General features: G+C 44.9%; 1 protein-coding gene across 6 annotated transcripts in view; it reads left to right on the forward strand.

Annotated features, from left to right (window-relative positions):
* Akap9 (A-kinase anchoring protein 9) overlaps positions 1–18,839 on the forward strand; it is a 126,367-nt gene that overhangs the window by 106,397 nt on the left and 1,131 nt on the right. For 5 of the 6 annotated variants that reach the window (XM_059257312.1, XM_059257317.1, XM_059257313.1 and 2 more), the window contains 12 exons: positions 2,190–2,334; positions 4,285–4,498; positions 5,169–5,316; positions 7,246–7,908; positions 8,338–8,549; positions 9,299–9,404; positions 11,505–11,687; positions 12,545–12,760; positions 13,496–13,728; positions 15,896–15,981; positions 16,951–17,077; positions 17,563–17,705. In XM_059257312.1, coding sequence (XP_059113295.1) covers positions 2,190–2,334; positions 4,285–4,498; positions 5,169–5,316; positions 7,246–7,908; positions 8,338–8,549; positions 9,299–9,404; positions 11,505–11,687; positions 12,545–12,760; positions 13,496–13,728; positions 15,896–15,981; positions 16,951–17,077; positions 17,563–17,705 — 2,476 coding nt within the window. The remainder of the gene's footprint in view (positions 1–2,189; positions 2,335–4,284; positions 4,499–5,168; positions 5,317–7,245; positions 7,909–8,337; positions 8,550–9,298; positions 9,405–11,504; positions 11,688–12,544; positions 12,761–13,495; positions 13,729–15,895; positions 15,982–16,950; positions 17,078–17,562; positions 17,706–18,839) is intronic. The other variant, XM_059257314.1, reaches the window with a different exon arrangement.

The following is an 18,839-nucleotide window of genomic DNA, read 5'->3' on the forward strand; positions in this document are numbered from 1 at the left end:
AGAGTGAAAACAAAGAATTCTTGAGGTCATATTCATAGATAAAGTAAAATATCACAGTAGAATGCCACCTAGTGAATGTTATAGAAGGAGTGATTTAATTAAGGAATTCTTTATTAAACATGATTTTCTAATCAAGTAATCAGTGGTGGATGCTAAAGTTTGTGTGGAAACTTTGTTAGATGATATTTACATAATTGTGAAATAACTCGCCAGAAGATAGCCTCCATTGCAAAGTGGAGAGACCTCCCACACACCTCCAGCTCAAGCAGTCAGTCTACCAGTGATGTCAGCTAACTCCTGGTGGGAAGGACACAGCCCTTTGTGGTGCTACCATTAAATGTATGATCAGAGAGAAAAGAGTACTGATGGAGATGCAGAGAAGCTGCATCATGCAACACTGTGGGAAGAGTGCCGTGGGAGAGCAATTCCAGCAGCTTATGAAGTTACACACGCTTTTATCATACAGCCTAGCAGTCACTCACTACAAGTCAGACAGAAATTAAATCTTGATAAGAACCTGTGTGTAGGCTGGAGAGAGGGCTCAGCAGTTAAGAGCCCTTGTTGCTCTTGCAGAGGACCCTGGTTCAATACCCAGCACCCACATGGTGGTTCATAGCCATCTGTAATTCCAGTTCCAGGGGATCCAGTGCCCTCTTCCAACCTCCGTTTGCACCAACCACACATGTAGTACACATACATACATGTAAGCAAAACACTCACACATAAAAGGGAATGAATAAATCTTTTTTTAATTAAGCTATACATAAATATTCATAACAGTTTTTATTTGTAATTGTTCCCAAACTAGAAACAACCCATTTGTCCTCCAGTGGGAAATCGACTAATCCCTAGAATGAACTACAACCCAGTAGGGGCTGGAGAGATAGTTCGGGATTGAGAGTTAAGAGTACTGGCTGTTCTTCCAGAGGACCTGGTTCAGGTCCCAGCATGGCAGCTCATAACTGTGTGTAACACCAGTTCCAAGGACCCAGTGCCTTCTCTGGCTCTGCAGGACCCACGTGTTTGTGGGCACATAAGCTCACTCAACCACACACATACACATAAAATAAAAGATAAGCAATTTTTGAAAAGAAAGAAAGAAAAAGAAAAACAGCTCAGTAGCTAAAAAGAAACAAGCTGTTGGTGTCCTCAGTATTCTGTATGTCATATAAACTCTCTTAAAGTGATAAAATTATAAAGAACAGATGAGTTCTTGCCAGGAGCTGAGGCTGGGGAGAAACTGACTTCAAGAAGAATCTTTGCTGAAGTGGTTCTGTACCCTGATGATGGCACATGAAATGAACCTCTGTACAGTGATAAAATTTCATGGTGCTGGATACCAAGAAAATAGTGTGCATATAAAAACTAATGGAGTTTGAATAACACTGTCAGCTTCCTTGTTTTAACTGCTGTTTCCGGTTAGATCAGGTGTTATCACTGAGGGCGGCCAGCTGAGGAGATACAAGAGCTTTGACTTAAATTAGTACAAAAGAAGATTGTTTGGTTTTGGTTTGATTTGATTGAAGAACACAGGACAGATTAGTCTGTACTCTGCAGAAGTTTCAAGGTCTCAAAAGACTTATTAGTACCACTTTTCATTTTCTTATATTTTTGGTTGTGAGCCTAGCCTTTAACGGCTGAGCCATCTCTCCAGCCCTACTTTTCATTTTCTATGAAGGACATTGGGTGAAATTTATGTAAGTTCCCTTTGTTAGATAGCATAGTAACGATAGTTACTCTTGCTAAAAATTGTGGCTGTTCTGGAATGTTTCTGGGCCAGAGAGACAGCTCACAGGTAAGGCATTGGCTGCCAAACCTGACCACCTGATTCTGACCCTGAAACTCACATGGTGGTGGGGAACCAGTCCCCACAGATTGTTGTCTGACTACCACATGCCCACTGTGGAGCACAAGCAGGTACCCAGACATACCCAGCAAGTGAGTAAATAAATAACGAAAACAGTGTTCCTGTTTTATGTAAAATGCACAGCAATATGTAGAAATTAAGGCCCATCTGTCTACAACAGACCCTCACAGATTTTTTTTGGACCAAAAAAAAAAAATGTGAGAAATTTTAATGAAAAAAATTTAGCATGTGGACTCCATTTTTCTCATTCCGACTTCCCGGTTGTTAATTCCATTATCTCTACACCTCTCTTCACTTAATTTTTCATTTTCCTTTGTTACAGGGCATTGAGTATCAAACAGCTATGGGATGTCTCCAGAAAGCAGACAGGAGGAGTTTGCTGGCTGAAAATGAAGCATTACGTGCTCGAATTAATGGCAGGGAAATGACTCTGAACAAAGGACAAGAAACCGGCCCATCAAGCCAAGGTGTGTGCATGCCAGGCCAGGGGACCCCAGCCAGTGGAAAGCGTTCGCTTTGGTGCCCTCAGAAGACATTTCTGCTCAGGCACCTTCTCTTCATTTTCATAACACAAAGGAGATAGTGGATGTTATCACTATTAGGGTTAATGATTGTCAAATTGGTTTTAAACAGCTCTATTTCATTTAAAATAGACAGTACATTGATATAGTTCAGCTCATTGGGTTTATTTTCTTTATTGTAATTTTTTTTTTTTTTTTGGAGAAAAGTCTTTTGACCCTCTTAAGATAGCTACCTAAAATAAAAGAGAATCCACAATAAAAGTAGCTGTTTATTTTTAATCCTTTGTTTACAAAAATGTAAAGTGTAACATCCATACAGAAAATTACAAAATTCAGATGAACCTATAACAAATTATAAGGTGAGTATGTGGGGACATTACTTACTTGCAAGTGGAACTTGCCTTCTTCCCAAAAGCCCCTCACATGCTCCTCCATAGAAACTGAGGTCATCATTTTTCTGTTTTGTTTTGGTTTTTTTCCTTTAGTTTTCTTACCACTTTATAAATTTCTAGATTGTATATGTTTATGAAGTTTTCCTGGTTTTGAACTTCATCAATCTGTGTGTATTTTGTGCCTTGTTTCTTGAGCTTTATATAACATTCTTCCAAGTTTCCAAAGCTGTCTCTAAGTTAACTTTTGTAGCTATGGAAAGTTATGCCTGTAATGTATGTGCAAATTCTGTGTCTGAACCTTTGGTTGGTTGTGCTGTTCGCTGTTGGAGTCAGAGCTGCTACAGACACACCTCTGAGATTTCTAATACACACGGACATCTTCCCAGCCTCCTAGGAAATGAATCACTAGTCATGAGTTGTGTGCCTTCAAATTTATTAGATAATGCCAAATGTTTTACTTATTTTTTGAGAGGTTGTCATGTATCCCAGGCTGGCCTCAAGCTTTGTGTAGTCAAGGTCCTCTTGTCTCTGCCTTCCCAAGTACTGGGGTGACAGGTGTGAACTACCATGCCTTGCCAAAATATTTGGAAAAGCAGTCCTGTGGATGTGGCACTCACTTGCAAGGTTTGAGTGGTCTGTTGCTTAACATCTTTGCCAACAACTGGCGTTGTCAGACATGTCGCCCGTCTGCCGGGTGTGCTGGGTACACATATTGTTGGTTCCCTTCTCACATGTTTATAAACCAGCTGGATTTTACTTCTGTGTGTGCTTAAGGGTTCCTTTCCCACTTTTCAGTAAGGATGTGTTTTAATCAAGCTAGTTAGAGAGGAGCGTTCATCATGTCTGGTGAGGACACTTGCTCCATCTTTACTGATTGTGTTTCACATAGTTTTAAAGACAGCACAGGTTTGAAGTTACCACATAGGTTCTCATTTGTAATTGAAAAGCTGAATCAGAGCTAGGTGTGGTGATTCAAGCCTGTGGTCCCAGGATTTGGAAGACTGAAGCAGGAGGTTTTCCTGGAGCTTCAGACCAGTCTGGGTAGGGCTACAGAGTGAGACCTTTCTACAAGAAAAAGAAAAAAAATAGAAATAATAATTGGATGATTATAGTAATTGGCCCATTGGATAACGCCTGTAAATATTGTATATGACTATCAGAAATCACTGGGAATTTTCACTATGAGTGGTTGGCATTCCAAATACACAAGTTCCTGTCTACAGAATCTTATGAGCAGTTAAAGTTGCTTATTTTGAGTCTTGCATCCATTAATGCATTGTTACATTTTTGTCATTCCCCCATGTTTTTAGTTCTGAAGCCTTCCCCCCTAGCACTCTAAGAAAAAGAAACATTCATATAAGTTACCAGTTTGAGGGACTGGGAGCAGCAGTTGACTGTTTCTTTGTAGTAATCTCCTGAGTTATGGATGAGTTCTTAGGAGCAGATACTTACAGTCACGCATGGGTCGCTGGCCATCTTTTAACGCCTGTCTCGTTCCCTGTAGAACTCCCGGACTGCAGTATGCAGCAGTCTTGCATGCTGGAGATGCAGGGTCAGCTCTGTGCCATGAAAGACAGAATGACCGAACTACAGGAACAGCTGAGTTCGGAAAAGATGGCGGTTTCGGAATTAAAAAGTGAACTCTCTCAGACACAGCTGGAGCTGGACACCACACTGAAGGCCCAGCATGAGCAGCTGAAGGAACTGGAAGCTTTCAGGTGTGCCAGGCTGCTTTAGTGTGAGGGTCAGAGGAGGGATTGGACTGACTTGTCACAACCGTTATGCACACAGCACACAGCAGCAAGCATGGAGTTTAAAGAGCAGAAGAATGAGGAGCACAAGAAAACGGATAGTTTCCAAATTTAAAATGCGGTCATGTTAGCCTCCCCTCTGCTATGACTTCTATTCCAGTCAACAATTATTAGATATGGTTTTGGCCTCTATCTTACCACTGACTAACTTTAAGTGATATTCAATCTCATGTTGCAGTTGGCTAGTATCTGCCAGGTGTTAGAATTGAGAATGCATGGGAAAAGGATATATTACTGATGTAGATACTGAGGTATTCTGCTTGCCAGAGGCATACTGCAAGTACACATTTATTTTGGACATTGATTTCACACACACAAATTCACATGATTTCTATGTGTAGTAAAAGACAAAAAAAATGTTAATTAGTATTAGCTTTCTGGCAGTGAATTGAGTTAATTACAATAGTAAATTGATTGCTCTACTAGAAATTGCAGTTCATTTGAAGAGAACCACAAGGAGCCTTGACTTGGCACACCATGGCTAGTTTATAATATGCCTCAATCCTGGAGCGCAAGCTCCTCATTATGATGATACTGTCCATCAAGATAACGTTAAGTTCATTTCTTCCTCGTTTAGGCTACAAGTTAAAGACAAGGCAGATGAAGTTCATTTGCTTAGTGATACATTAGCAAGCGAACACAAGAAATCCCAAGAACTTCAGTGTGCTTTGGCAACAGAGAAAGCCAAGTCAGGCCACTGTGAAGAGCGGGATAAAGAACTCAAGGTATTGTCTTTATGTGTCTTGCAGAATTCTAAGTTATAAGACTTTCTCCAGCCAGTTGTCAGGCTTCTCGAACCCTTTAAAAGGTGTAAGTTGTTCACTCTGTGTTGAGTACTGTTGCAAAATTATGTAGGCCATGGTAGAAGGAAAAGTCAACGTTGTGACACTGTGTTTCCTTCCCTACAGTTACTCCCGTCAGGGATTGCCAGGCCCCTTCCCCAGCAGCTGCCTTATCTTTGCTGTGTCACTTGTGAGCCTGTGAGGCTTACAAAGGCGTTCCTTTTGTCTTTGCTTACAGTTCATTGGGATAGATACCCCTTCTTCCTTGCTGTGTTGGTTAATAACCCTGTTCTAGGGTACTTTTTAAATCATCTGAGGTTCAGTGTTTCAGTACTTGACCTCTTCTCTGTACTGTTTATTGCTGCCTCTGCTTGCCTGTCTACCCCCTCCCCTGCCACACACACACCTCTGCCTGCAGCCACACAGATTCATGGAGATGCAGACGTGTGCTGGGTTTCTCCAGTTAGTTGGTCTTGACATCTACCTTGTTTTGTTTTGTTTCCACAGTATTCTGAGTTGAACTCAGGACCTCTCCCATGCTAGGCAAGCACTGTCCCACCCAAGTTGACTTCCAGCTTCTTTTTTCTACACATTCATCCTGAGACAGGTTCTGACGAACTTGCTCAGGCTCCTGATTCTCCTTTCTCAACTTCTGGAGTAGCTGAGATTACAGGCATGTGCCACCAAGCCTAGCAGTTCCTTGTTTTGGCTTTCCAAAATTTGTTTATTTTTATTTTAGTATCTGCATGTTTAGCCTGCTTGTGTATCTGTGTGTGCACCATGTGCATGCACTGATGGAGGAGACCAGGTGATGGCATTGGATCCCCTGGAACTGGAGTTAGAGCCATTTGTGAGCTATCGTGTCAGTTCTGGGAATGGAACCCAGCAAACGTCTCAGTGATTGTATGCATGGAGCCAGGTTTCCTCAATGAGCATCAGAAAACAAAGGTGCAGCTATCTCGGATGCTCTGGGAACCTCTGGCCATTGTGCACTAGGGTCCTTCCTGATAGTTTCCATCACATACTACCAGGAGTCCACACTGCAGAAAAAAAGAAGTGTCCTCATTATGCAGTCAGATCTTGCTATTTTGATACACTTCCTTACTAACCCCTAATTTTTTAATGAATCTTGTAAGTAAGAGGTCTCCTTATGGTACTTTTACATGTGTCACCCCTGTTATCATTCACCCCACCCTCATCGTCTTCTCATGCTCCCTGGCTATCCTCCCTGTAAAGAGCCCTCTGTGGATTTTTGTTTGTTTGGTTGGTTGGTCTTTCGAGACAGGGTTTCTCTGTGTAGTAGCTCTGGCTGACCTGGAGCTCGCTCTGTAGAGCAGGCTGGCCCTGAACACACAGAGATCCTCCTGCCTCTGCCTCCCAGATTAAAGATGTGCTGGGATTAAAGACATGCACCACCACTGCCTGGCAACCCCTTTGCATTTTAATTTCATATGTATTCCATGACCTTTCTTCCCTCTCTAAAGATGGCTTCCTCCCCCATGTCCACGATTCTTCTCTGCTTGTCATGACACTGAAGAACAGGTATTTTCTTGTGCCTTCATATAAAAGACTTAAAAATTTTAAAATATGTCTTATTAACATATTGAAAAGTAGCATAAGAACATACATATTTTAAAGATTGTCATTGGGAGACGTGTACTCTGCTTTATATTTTGCCAGAGAAGTTTGTATTTATATCCTTGATGCAAGCAAGCCATTTGGCTGTCTAAATAATTCTCACTATCTACTGAATAACAATTTGTCTTCAATTACCAAATGCTTCCATGTTGCTGTTACCAAAGTCATGGTCATATACTTTAACAGTATTTTTAATATTAACATGTTCATCTTAAATTACATTTTCACTTCAAGGATCTCAGATTCACTCTAGAAGACCAGAAACAGAGGAATATACAGTTGGATGCACTTTTGGGACAACAGAGACAACTATTAAATGAGTTACAGCAAAAAATAGAATCACAGAGAATGCTGTATAATGCGCAGTTATCAGAAGAACAAGGCCGGAACTTAGAGCTCCGGGTTCTTCTGGAGTCTGAGAAGGGTAGGATTCAGGAGATGAAGGACACGCTGGACAAGGAGCGGGAGCTGCATGCCCAGCTGCAGAGCAGCGGTGATGGAGGGCAGCCCCGGCCAGTCTGCCCTCCTAAGGAACTACTTCAAGAACTACAGCAGCAGCTGGAGGAGAAACAGAAACATATCATCGAACTCGTAAGTGAGACTCAGAAGTACAAACTGGATTCCTTGCAAACAAAGTGTCAGATGGAGAAGGACAGGCAGGTTCACCAGAAGACGCTGCAGATGGAAAAGGAAGCTAACACCCTGGGCCAGAGGAAGATGGAGGAGCTGCAGAGCAAAGTGGAAGAACTGCAGCGCCAGCTGCAGGAGAAGAAGCACCAGGTGTATAAGCTAGACCTCGAAGGGAAGCGCCTGCAGGGCCTTATGCAGGAGTTCCGGAAGCAGGAGCGGGAGGACAGACGGGGGAGCAGACGACTTGTATGTCAGAATATTAATAAGGTAGACTTTTGTCTCTTTACACTCGGGATGGAGGCAGGAGAGACGACTCAGTTGGTCATGTTGCAGGCACGTTCACAGAGCTGTCCTCTGACCTCCAAATGCACCCTGTGGCATGGGTGCACCTGTGCGTGCACACACGCACACACACACACACACACACACACACACTCACACACTCACTCACACACAGAGTGATAACAGTTTTTTCAGTTATGAGTAATTTTAATATTTTAAGATAACCTTAATATTTTATAATATTTTTAAATTTTGAATCATATTGAGTTATTTAAACAGTTATGTTCAAATCATCCCAAAAATAGTGTCTATAGAACTTTATTTGAAACATAGATAGTAATTTTGTTTCATCAAGAAAGAAAATGAAATGCTGCTCATTTGTGAGTATTTTCTTTTTCTGTCCAAAATTGCCAGCAAGCCACCTGGAATTTTACTGACGACCGAACTAGGAACTGGGTTCTTCAACAAAAGATGGGCGAAGAGGTCAAAGGCACAAGCTCCACAGCACTGATTGGAACAAATGGAGGACAGATTGTGGATAGTAACGATGTGGAACTTATCAGACAGAAGCTTCAGCACGTGGCTACAAAGCTTCAACAACATGTAGCCCAGAAGGCCTGTGACAGGTTAGACTTCTGTCTGGTCTGTGGAAATGACACTGGGCAGGTCAGGCAAGAGGGAAACGGTGGATTGGCTTTCTTTCGTTCAGATAGCATCTCACTGTGTAGCCCTGGCTGGCCTCAAACGTGCAGAGCAATCTGCTGCCTGGGAGTCAAGGCGTACGCCAGCACGCCCACCCCAAAGAAGAAGTGCCTGTCTGTGTTAGATGGTGGTCGTGAGCAGAACCTACACATCTGGAATCAGCTAGCGCCTTGAACCAGAAAGGGGGAAGGTTTAAGAGTAGAGTGACAAGGGAAACAGAGTGTCCTTAGCCTCCAGTGTGTGTGAGTGACAGCACCCCAGCCTCCAGTGTGTGTGAGTGACACAGCGCCCCAGCCTCCAGTGTGTGTGAGTGACACAGCGCCCCAGCCTCCAGTGTGTGTGAGTGACACAGCGCCCCAGCCTCCAGTGTGTGTGAGTGACACAGCGCCCCAGCCTCCAGTGTGTGTGAGTGACACAGACAGCGCCCCAGCCTCCAATGTGTGTGAGTGACACAGACAGCGCCCCAGCCTCCAATGTGTGTGAGTGACACAGACAGCGCCCCAGCCTCCAGTGTGTGTGAGTGACACAGACAGCGCCCCAGCCTCCAATGTGTGTGAGTGACACAGACAGCGCCCCAGCCTCCAGTGTGTGTGAGTGACACAGCGCCCTAGCCTCCAGTGTGTGTTAGGAAATGTTGTGAGGTCAGTTTTGACTTCCTGTCTTTTTCTTAAAGACTAGAGTTTGAAGTATCGGATGAGGATACTTTAATTTGGGTTCGGGAAAGAATTGATCGAATTATTTTGCGACTACAGAGACTAACTGGCCGGCCAGATGATGAGGTAAGACTTTTTAAAGTTCTTTGTAGAGAGAACAAAAATCAAATGAAATTATGAATTGTTTGAAAATTGGTAGACTATTTTATAAGAGTTTTTTATTGTATTTGTTTGTTTGCTTGGTTTTTATTTGAAATACAGTGTTTCTCTTCCCCCAACAAGAAGTAATGGAAACTGGGGAGGGAGGAATTACCATTCATTGTTGGTGCTGTATAATTAACCTTCTATAAAGAGACCAGGCTTCTTGAGAGAGTGCCTGGCTTCCCTGTCCTCCCAGCGTGAGCTCAGAATCAGTCCCGTGGGCTCCTTCACGGGTTGTTCTGCTGAGCCTTTTACTCTGTCTCTGACTCTGTACGGCTGACACTTTGACTTCACTAAGTGTCACTTGTTGGTTTGTTGGGTTGTTTTGTTTTGCTTTCCAAGACAGGGTTTCTCTGTGTATCCCTGACTGTCTTGGAACTCACCATGTAGATGAGGTTGGCCTCAGACTCAGATGTGAGCCTGCCTCTTCCTCTCCGGTGCTGGGATTAAAGGCGTGCGCCACCAAGCCCAGCTGTATTCACGTTCTTACCCCCTTTTCCCTGTCTTCCATGTTGGCACTCCCTGCACCTGCTCTCAGCCAGACCTCTCTGCTCACAGTGCCTGTCTCTAACTGCAGCTGGGACCCTCCCAGTTCTCCGGGTTCTCACGGTTCTCAGGTTCTCAGGGCATGAGCCCTTGCTGGCCTTGCTGAGCTCCTGCTGTGCCCCAAGCCCCTGAGGCCTAGGGATTCGTGGACAAAGTGAGGAGAATTTTGGCCTTGTGCAGTTATATCTACTGGACAGTTCTGGCGAAGGCCTTTTACCTGTGGCCCAGGCTTATTTTATCAGTCAGCTACTAGACATCTTTGGGTAAATGACCCTAGTAGGAGCCTCACAGACACAATTGAACATAAACATTGACTGCTCTCTCACCTCTCTCCCTCATACTCTCTTCTGGTTATGGTATCACCCAGTTTGGAAAGCTGGAAGTCACCATAGACCATGCTCCTTCCCTTTCCCTGTGCATGTGTGTAGTCACGAGTCATGTGGATGTCACTCAGGTGCCCTTTACTCTCGTCCCTTGTCACTGCCTCAGTGTTTCTTACGTAAGCTGTTGCAACTTCCTGTGCACACTGCCAGGCCCCACGGGTGTATACCTTCCCTAAGCTGCTCCTCCTTGGGCTGCTGCCGAAGGATCCTAGAAACGTGAGAATCTTGTTTGTGGGAGCCCCTCCTGAAGTCTTCCTTGGTTCTCTGTGGCCTTGTTTAGGTCTGTCATCATAGAGCAGTGGCATTTAGTGTGACGAAGCATCTGCTGCTCCTTCAGTACTCTTCCATCCATGAGCTTCTGCCCTCTGTGTGTGGCCTGCTCTGTGCCCTCCCCAGCTGTTCCCCTGACACCTGTGTGTGTGTGTGTGTGTGTGTGTGTGTGTGTGTGTGTGTGTCCTGCTCTGTGTCCTCTCCAGCTGTTCTCCCTGACACCTCTGTGTGTGTGTGTGTGTGTGTGTGTGTGTTCTGCTCTCTGCCCTCCCCAGCTGTTCTCCTGACACTTCTGTGTGTGTGTGTGTGTGTGTGTGTGTGTGTGTGTGTGTCCTGCTCTGTGCCCTCCCCAGCTGTTCTGACGCTTTGTGTCCTCCCCGACACTTCTGTGTGTGTGTGTGTGTGTGTGTGTGTGTGTGTGTGTGTGTGTTCTGCTCTGTGCCCTCCCCAGCTGTTCTCCTGACACTTCTGTCCTCCCGACACTTCTGTGTGTGTGTGTGTCCTGCTCTGTGTCCTCCCGACACTTCTGTGTGTGTGTGTGTCCTGCTCTGTGTCCTCCCGACACTTTGTGTGTGTGTGTGTGTGTGTGTGTGTGTGTGTGTGTGGCCTGCTCTGTGCCCTCCCCAGCTGTTCTCCTGACACCTGTGTGTGTGTGTGTGTGTGTGTATGTGTGTTCTGTGCCCTCCCCAGCTTTCTCCTGCCTGGCAGGTTTCCGCTATTACCCAGCACCAGTTCCTGGAGTCTATTTGTGCCGACACCGTCTGCTTTTCCGTGAGTTACTCACGTACACGTGTCTCTATAACCTTGTGTCATCTTGTTTCTCCAGCACAGCTTAGCATCCTCGAGCACCTCCTGTGGCTCCTTAACAGAAACTCTGCTGAGACAGAATTCGGAGCTCACAGGACATGTAAACCAACTAACCGAGGAGAAGAATGGCTTACGGAGCATTATCATGAAACTGGAAGAACAGATAAAGTTTTATCAGCAGACAAGAGCTGGTAGAAATGATGTACGTGTTCTTAGAAGTGATGCAGGTTACATTGTTCTCCCTAGTTCTGCTTGTAACCGTAGTGTAAAAATACCATGTAGGACTCTTATTAGGATATGTGGAAAAAATATATGATAACAATAATAATAAAAAAACCTATTATTGAGGGATGCTTCTTGACCATCCCCTGGGTTATATACATACAGAATTGCTGATCTGCATCCAGCCTTGTACATGAGGAAACCAAGTCTCATTCAATCTAAGATCCAAAGATGTATGTGTTGCCTGAAAGCAGACACACTGAAAGAGATGTTCAAATGTGGATACGGATTATTATTCTCTTCAGTTACTGCCTACTAGGTTTATGACCAAGTGAAAGATGATAATCTGGGCGTGGGGTCACGTCTTTAATCCCAGCACTCAGGAGGCAAAGACAGATCTCTGTGAATTCAGGGCTAGTCTGGTCTACATTACCAAATTTCTGACTAGCAAGGGTTAATATTCCTTCACCAGTGAGACCCTGTCTTTAAAAAAAATTTTTTTAATGTTAAATTATACATTTCAGGCTGATAACTTACTCTCTGAATTCAAATTTGTTTTTAAAGCTACAAAGAAAAGGGCTAAATTTACCCACATGTTTAAAGGTAGAAAAGGCTGTCAAAACAACCACATAGCCAAGTAAATACCTTGTTCATGTGGCCACCCTGGGAGTCACTCACTCACATCATGCTGGCTTCTCTTCACTTCAGTGATGGAGAATCAACACTTTGACCCAAACAGTAGGGATTGTGACTGTGAGCTTCCTGTGGTGTTGGAAGGCCAAAGCTAGGTAATCCATTGTGATTTAATTCAGTCTTCTTCTTGAAAACATGTAACAGGCCATGTCTCTGCAGTCCTCTGGGCTTTCGCCTGATGGTAGTGCTAACATCGAAGACGTCATTGCTTCAGAAAAAGAAGTCTGGAGCAAAGAGAAGTTGTCTCTTCAGAAATCCCTCAAAAGGGCAGAAGCAAAAGTATGTGAACTAAAAGCCGAACTAAGAAATGATGCTGTACCTCAAAATCGGAGCCCTGACTCTGAGAATGCTATATTTAAGGTATACACATCCCTTTTGCGGACCCTAATTGAACAGACCACAGAAATAGTTACCGCTCAGACTGTGTCCCTAGGCATCTCTTCAATCTGCTGTGATTGCAATGTCCACCTGATCACAGATCTGTAGAGAGGCATGCCCAGAACTGCAACACGTTCAGCCCTGCTTTTCTTGCTGTCAGCATTGTGACCCTGTGCCCCAGAGTCTCCTCTCCTATTAGACAAGCAGAAGTATTCTCTTTCAGTTCCTAAGCAAAGTACCATGACTGTCCTTGGAAGAGCATCTTCCATGAGTGGCCTCTCTAATGCTGAGAATAAACGCAATAGTAACTGCCTTGATCAGTTAACCTGAAGTCCAAAGTGGAAAGGAAGAAAAGTATCTGGAATATTTTAGCTATGGAGTAGACATACAGGAGTAGAAAACATTAACTTATTTAAGAACCTAAATGGATGAGTGGCTGTAATTTTAAAAAACAAAGTCAGCATTTTAATAACATTCATGATAATGACAAAAATATTTGAGTAAAAGGGTTAGCCCCCAAATAAACACGAAGCCTAACTGATTTTAGAAGTTGTACTCCGCAGGCTGCTTCCGTCTCCGGTCAGCTTGGCTGACACAGTAGATGACAGCCTGGCACATGGCCTAACCCTTGTTTTCTTTTTCATCTAGGTGGTCTGCCTCTAGAGAGCGACTCAGTGACCTCTCTCATGTCTTTGTTCTTCCCTTCTTTAAATACAGAGACTGTATGGTAAATACTTGAGAGCGGAAAGTTTCCGCAAAGCTCTTGTATTTCAGAAGAAGTACCTGCTGCTGCTCCTGGGGAGACTCCAGGAGTACGAAGAGGCCACTGTGGGGCTGCTTGCCCGCATGGCGGGATGCCCAGGCCTCAGGAATCCGGAGACCGTCACCAGCCGCCCAAAGGGATCTACCAGGTTTCGCATAGCCGCCAGAGTTTCTATTGCAGTCTCAAGGTAAAGCAGTGCAGAAACGTCCTTTTGGTCGTAAGCCTCCTGAGAACACTGGAGAAGGCACTTCGGACAGCCTGCTTATTTCTTTCTAAGGGTTCACCCTTGCAGCAGAATCTTTCCCTAGAAAATGTTTTTCCAGGGAGTAGTAGCTGATGATTCCAGTCCAAATTGTCCTTTAAAAAAAAAAAATCAAATAAACCTGACTCACACACATAGATCATAAAAGGGAAAGATGTTTTTGAAAAATTGCTTAGCCTGGTATTTGTATTTATTTCCTTACTTGTTAAAATAAGTCACTCCCCCAGTGCTGAGGTGAAGAAGAAGGCCTGGTCCGAGACTGCTCAGGTCAGGGGTTAGCCTCTTCCCTAGAAGGCCTGGCTAGGGACTTAGCATCTGTCCTGCATGTGGCTGCAGTAGAGTGGAGACCCCAACTGTCTTCCTCCTGGCCTGCTGGAGTCTTGATCTGGGCCTCTCCCTGGGTCCCTTCCCTTTTGTCTCTCCACAGCCAGAGTCTCCAAGAAATTTTGGTTTTTAACAAGTTCTGCCAGTCAGATGATGTCAGATACTTCTTCAGGGGGCTTGGCTGGTTTTCCTTTTCTATTTCTTTTTTTAATTTTTGTGTGTGTTGGTGTTGTACCCGTGTGTATGTTTGTGTACCACATGTGTGCCTGATGTCAGATCCCCTGGGAGCAGGGCTACAGTCTGTTGTGAGCCATCACGTGGGTGCTGGGAATCAAATGGGTCCTCTGAAAGAACAGCCAGTGCTCTTAACCACTCACCGTCTCTCCAGCCCTGACTTAATTCTCTTGGGAAACTGAGGTACGGGTTTTTAACTGGAAGCTGTTCAGAGATTATGTCAAGAAACTTAGTTCACAGATGAAGCAGCCAGAGGTGACAAGCTCAGGGAGGCCGGGCCTCTGTCTGCAGTGGCAGCTCTACCTAGGGGCTAAGGCTTATCTCACTGCTGGCTTCTGACTGCCACCTCTTCCAGTCCTCACTGTAGCTCCCCTCCTCCTCTTCCCCTCCTCCTCCTCTTCCCCTCCTCCTCCTCTTCCTCCTCCTCTTCCTCTTCCCTCCTCCTCCTCCTCCTCCTCTTCCTCCTCCTCCTCCTCCTCTTCCTCCTCCTCTTCCTCTTCCCTCCTCCTCCTCCTCCTCTTCCTCCTCCTCCTCCTTCTCCTCCTCCTCCTCACATCTCATTCCCTTCATCATCTTGAATATCATCAGCCAGGGTCAGCACAGTGGGATGCACCAACAAAGACAGCTCCCTTTCTACTGGCTGAGAGGAGAACACATGGAACTTGGTGACGAGAGTTAGCCTGTAATGCTGAGAAATGCCAGAAGGTTCCATGAAGGAGGGAACTACTGTCAAGCCCTCACCTCCCCCTTTTAGGGGTGTAGTTTGAGATGGGGTCTCACTATGTCACTCTGCCTGTCCTGGAACTCACTCTGTAGATCAGGCTGGCCTCAAACTCACAGAGATCCACCTCCTCTGCCTCCCGAGGGCTGGGTAAAGGTGTGCGCCACCAAGCCTGGCTCACCCTCCCTTTTTGCCCTGCTGTAGGTCTGGTATTTGATCCTCCTTAAACTGGACCCTGAAATTGGCATTAAGAAATTAAAACTGGGGCTGGAGAGATGGCTCAGCCGTTAAAGGCTAGGCTCACAACCAAAAATATAAAAGAAATTAAAACTGGTACTCCAAAAAGTTCCATAGCCCAGGGCAGAATGAGCAGTCAGCAAGGAGTTCAGCTGGCTGGTGTCACAGCCCCATCCCCTTCGAAACTCCACTGTTACTCCTGCTCACAGGGTCCAGCGCTCCCCGTTCCCCTGGCCCCTCGCTGCCTGACTCCACCCTTGCCCCCCTTCTTTCGCCTCTCCCCCTTGGTTTGCTCACTATTTTCTGTCCACTTGTGCTCTTCATCTCCTTCTGCCCCACTTATCCGGCCTGTTAGCGACATTGGCCTCTTGGGGAGCAAAGCAAGCTCACAGCTCTGCCCTGTGCCTGGTGTCTTGGCCGTAAACGAACCAAGTACGTGGAGTTTAGCCGAGGCAGTCATGTGATTGTGCTGAAATGTGTTGTGTGTTCATAATTAAATGGCATAATTTTGTGGAATGTATATATTTTTATTTATATAGCTGTGCTTTGAGATTTTATCTTGGGGATCTCTTTTAGAATGAAGTATTTGGTTCGGCGGTGGCATCAAGTCAAAGGTTCTGGTCCTATCAATATTCACAGGGATGGCTTTGGATTGAGTCCAGGTAAGGTCAGAATGGCTCAGTTTCTGTGTATGACTCGGAAATGCTGTGTGTGTGGTAGCTGTCAACCTACTACTTCTAATGCTGATGGTGTCCAGAGACCGTGAGCACCCTTTGAGCAAGGCTAGGAGCTCCCTTTTCAAGCATTTGAGACTGATTTATGGAGCACTTGGACTGCACCAAGCCCTGTTATTCTTCATTGATTCTCCCAGGCCTGTGACAGGCAGTTACTGTTGTCATAGCGAGCCATGGAGAACACATGCCATTTGCCTCAGATTATCCAGCAGGGAGATAGTGGAGCCAGGGCTGGAGAGCATTGCTGTTGGTCATGGGAAAGAATTGTGGTTCTGAGCTTGCATGGTTATCGAGTAATAGGAACTTTAAATTCCTTGTCTCTACTGGAGAGCACAGAATAGAGGACACACTGTGATGTCATGCAGTGCCATGCCCAGCTGTCCTGACAGCTGAGCCCCGGAGAAAAGGAAGTATGTTTGGTACCCTGAGAGTATTTTAGGATAGCCTTACACTGAGATGGAATCTTTACCATAATGAGTTGTGTTGGCACAAAAAGTTAGCAAATCTTGATTTCATGGTTGTTTGGTTTTATATTGTTTTGTTTCCAATAAAGTTAGAATAGTGAAGACAAGACTTGATTACATTAGTGTAGTGTTTTTATCCACATCATCTCCCCCCAACAAAGCACAGACACTCAGAAACCCTTCCCTCTTTGATGTTGTTACAACTAAAGGATTTTACGAAGCAAATAGTCCAGTGGGCTTATTTTCTTTGGAGCATAGATCTTAAGTCATGTTCGAAGGCAAACAGAAAACCCCTGAAAGGCTCTTTGGTTTGTACTGTTCTCTTTTAGCAAGAATCGAAACTGGCTGTAAATAGTACATAGTGTCATGTACTGTTCTTTGAACTCTTACTGCTTGTATAGCTCTGTCTTCTGAGGCTTGGTACTTTCTTTAGGTGTTGAGAAGACTGATCCACTCTATCACTCTTCGGGTGGACTGGAGTTGTATGGAGACACAAGACAAATGACATACCGCTCAAGATCAGACCTGGATCTCCCTCGATCTCCCTTACCATTCAATAGGTAAAAATTTATCAAACCTGGCTGGAGTAGCTACAGTAATGTTTCGGAGAGACACTGTTAGGACTTATGAGTGCTTTGCATTGTGATAGCTAGACATCTTTAGTTATATGTAGTTTCTATATCTTAAAACTTAAAATCAGAGCTACTTTTTAATTTCTAAATGGTTTCTAAAGGTATAGGAAGCATATGCTGTAGTTAGACATTGGAAAAGTATTGGCCACCATCCATTACAAAAACAAATTGTACATGCATGAAAAGTTGATTTACACATGTCCATCATTTACTGAGCACCTCTGAAGACTTGGTACTAGGCCTTCTTATGACATTGGCATCTTTGAGTTTATTAAAGAGTTACCCTTGCTATCCTCTGTTTAGAAGTCTGGGAGTATAGATCAGGCCATGTATAGATCAGGGAAGAGACAGGCTGGTAACTTAGCTGCGTTGTTTCTGGCAAATTGGATTCCTGAACATACTCTAATCCATAGGTACCCAGGGACCGTAGCTGATTTAAATACTCCATCTCTGACCTACCCTCAACTCCAGCATTACAATCCTGGCAGAACTCTGACAGATTACGTCACCCAGATGGAGGCATTGCAAAGACGCCTCGGAACTACTGTACAGTCAGGTGCTGCATTTTACACTGTCTGTCGTGGCGGTGCCCGACACCCCCCCCCCCCCGCCCCCCAAACCCCTTTACATGCTCCTTTGGGTTAATCAAAAGTCCCCAGGCTGTCCCAGCTTCAACTCTGACCAGCAGAGAACTGGCTCTTTAGCACTCCCTCGTTCCACCAGCAACCCCTGACAGAATGATTTGGTACTGTCTTCATTTGGAGAAGACAAAACGCATGATCACTGCAGGGTACTGAGGCTGAGCCCAGGCAGAACCTGGTCCTCATATGGTAGAAAGCACAAGGTGTAGAAGGCAGAGCAAGCCTTGCCCTAAGCAAGTAATGCAGCCATTGTCCCCATTCCTAATTGTCCTTCTACATGTCATTTAAACAAGCCATCCCCTGTAAGACACTGTAAGCATCATCTTTTCACTCCTCCAAAGTTCAGTGTCATACAGTCCACAAAGTGGACTTGAAGGGCTGGAGAAATGGCTCAGCAGGTAAAAAGGCCTCCAAGGCTGAGTACCTGAATTCAGTCACTAGGACCTACAAGGTAGGAGAGAAGCAGCTCCCACAAGCTGCCCTCTGACCTGCACTGTGGGATGTACCTACACACATAGATCAAAATGTCATTCTTAAAGGTTTTTACAGATAGACTTTGTAAGAATTCTTTGATTCTTCAGAACTGTACACACAGTACCGTACTTTATGTAGAGGCAGATTCCATTCATCACGGGAGAACTTCCCGGTCTCCACTCACCACTGGCCCAAAGACTGGATCATTTTGAAGTTGTGCTGGCAGTGCACTGGGATGTTTTGGTTTTAATTATTTATTCTGTGTATGGGTACTTTGCCTCCATGTTCGTGTGTACCACATGCATGCCTGGTGCCTGCCGAGGCAGAAGAGAATGTCAGATCACCTAGGACTGGAGTTTCAGATGATTGTGAGCTGCTGTGTGGGTGCTGGGAATAAATCCAGGTCCTAGAAGAGCAGCTGGTGCTTTACTGAGTGGTCTCTCCAGGCCCTAATCACTTTTAAGGACTCTGTCTGTGAACACGACATACTGTGGACTAGTTATGTAAGGCTGGTTTAGCCCTTATTCAAGAAGTCGTTTGTTTCACCCAGGCACCCTTCAGAGCAGTCAGGAAAC

Source organism: Peromyscus eremicus, chromosome 3, assembly GCF_949786415.1.
Source record: "Peromyscus eremicus chromosome 3, PerEre_H2_v1, whole genome shotgun sequence".
NCBI classification, from domain to species: domain Eukaryota; kingdom Metazoa; phylum Chordata; class Mammalia; order Rodentia; family Cricetidae; genus Peromyscus; species Peromyscus eremicus.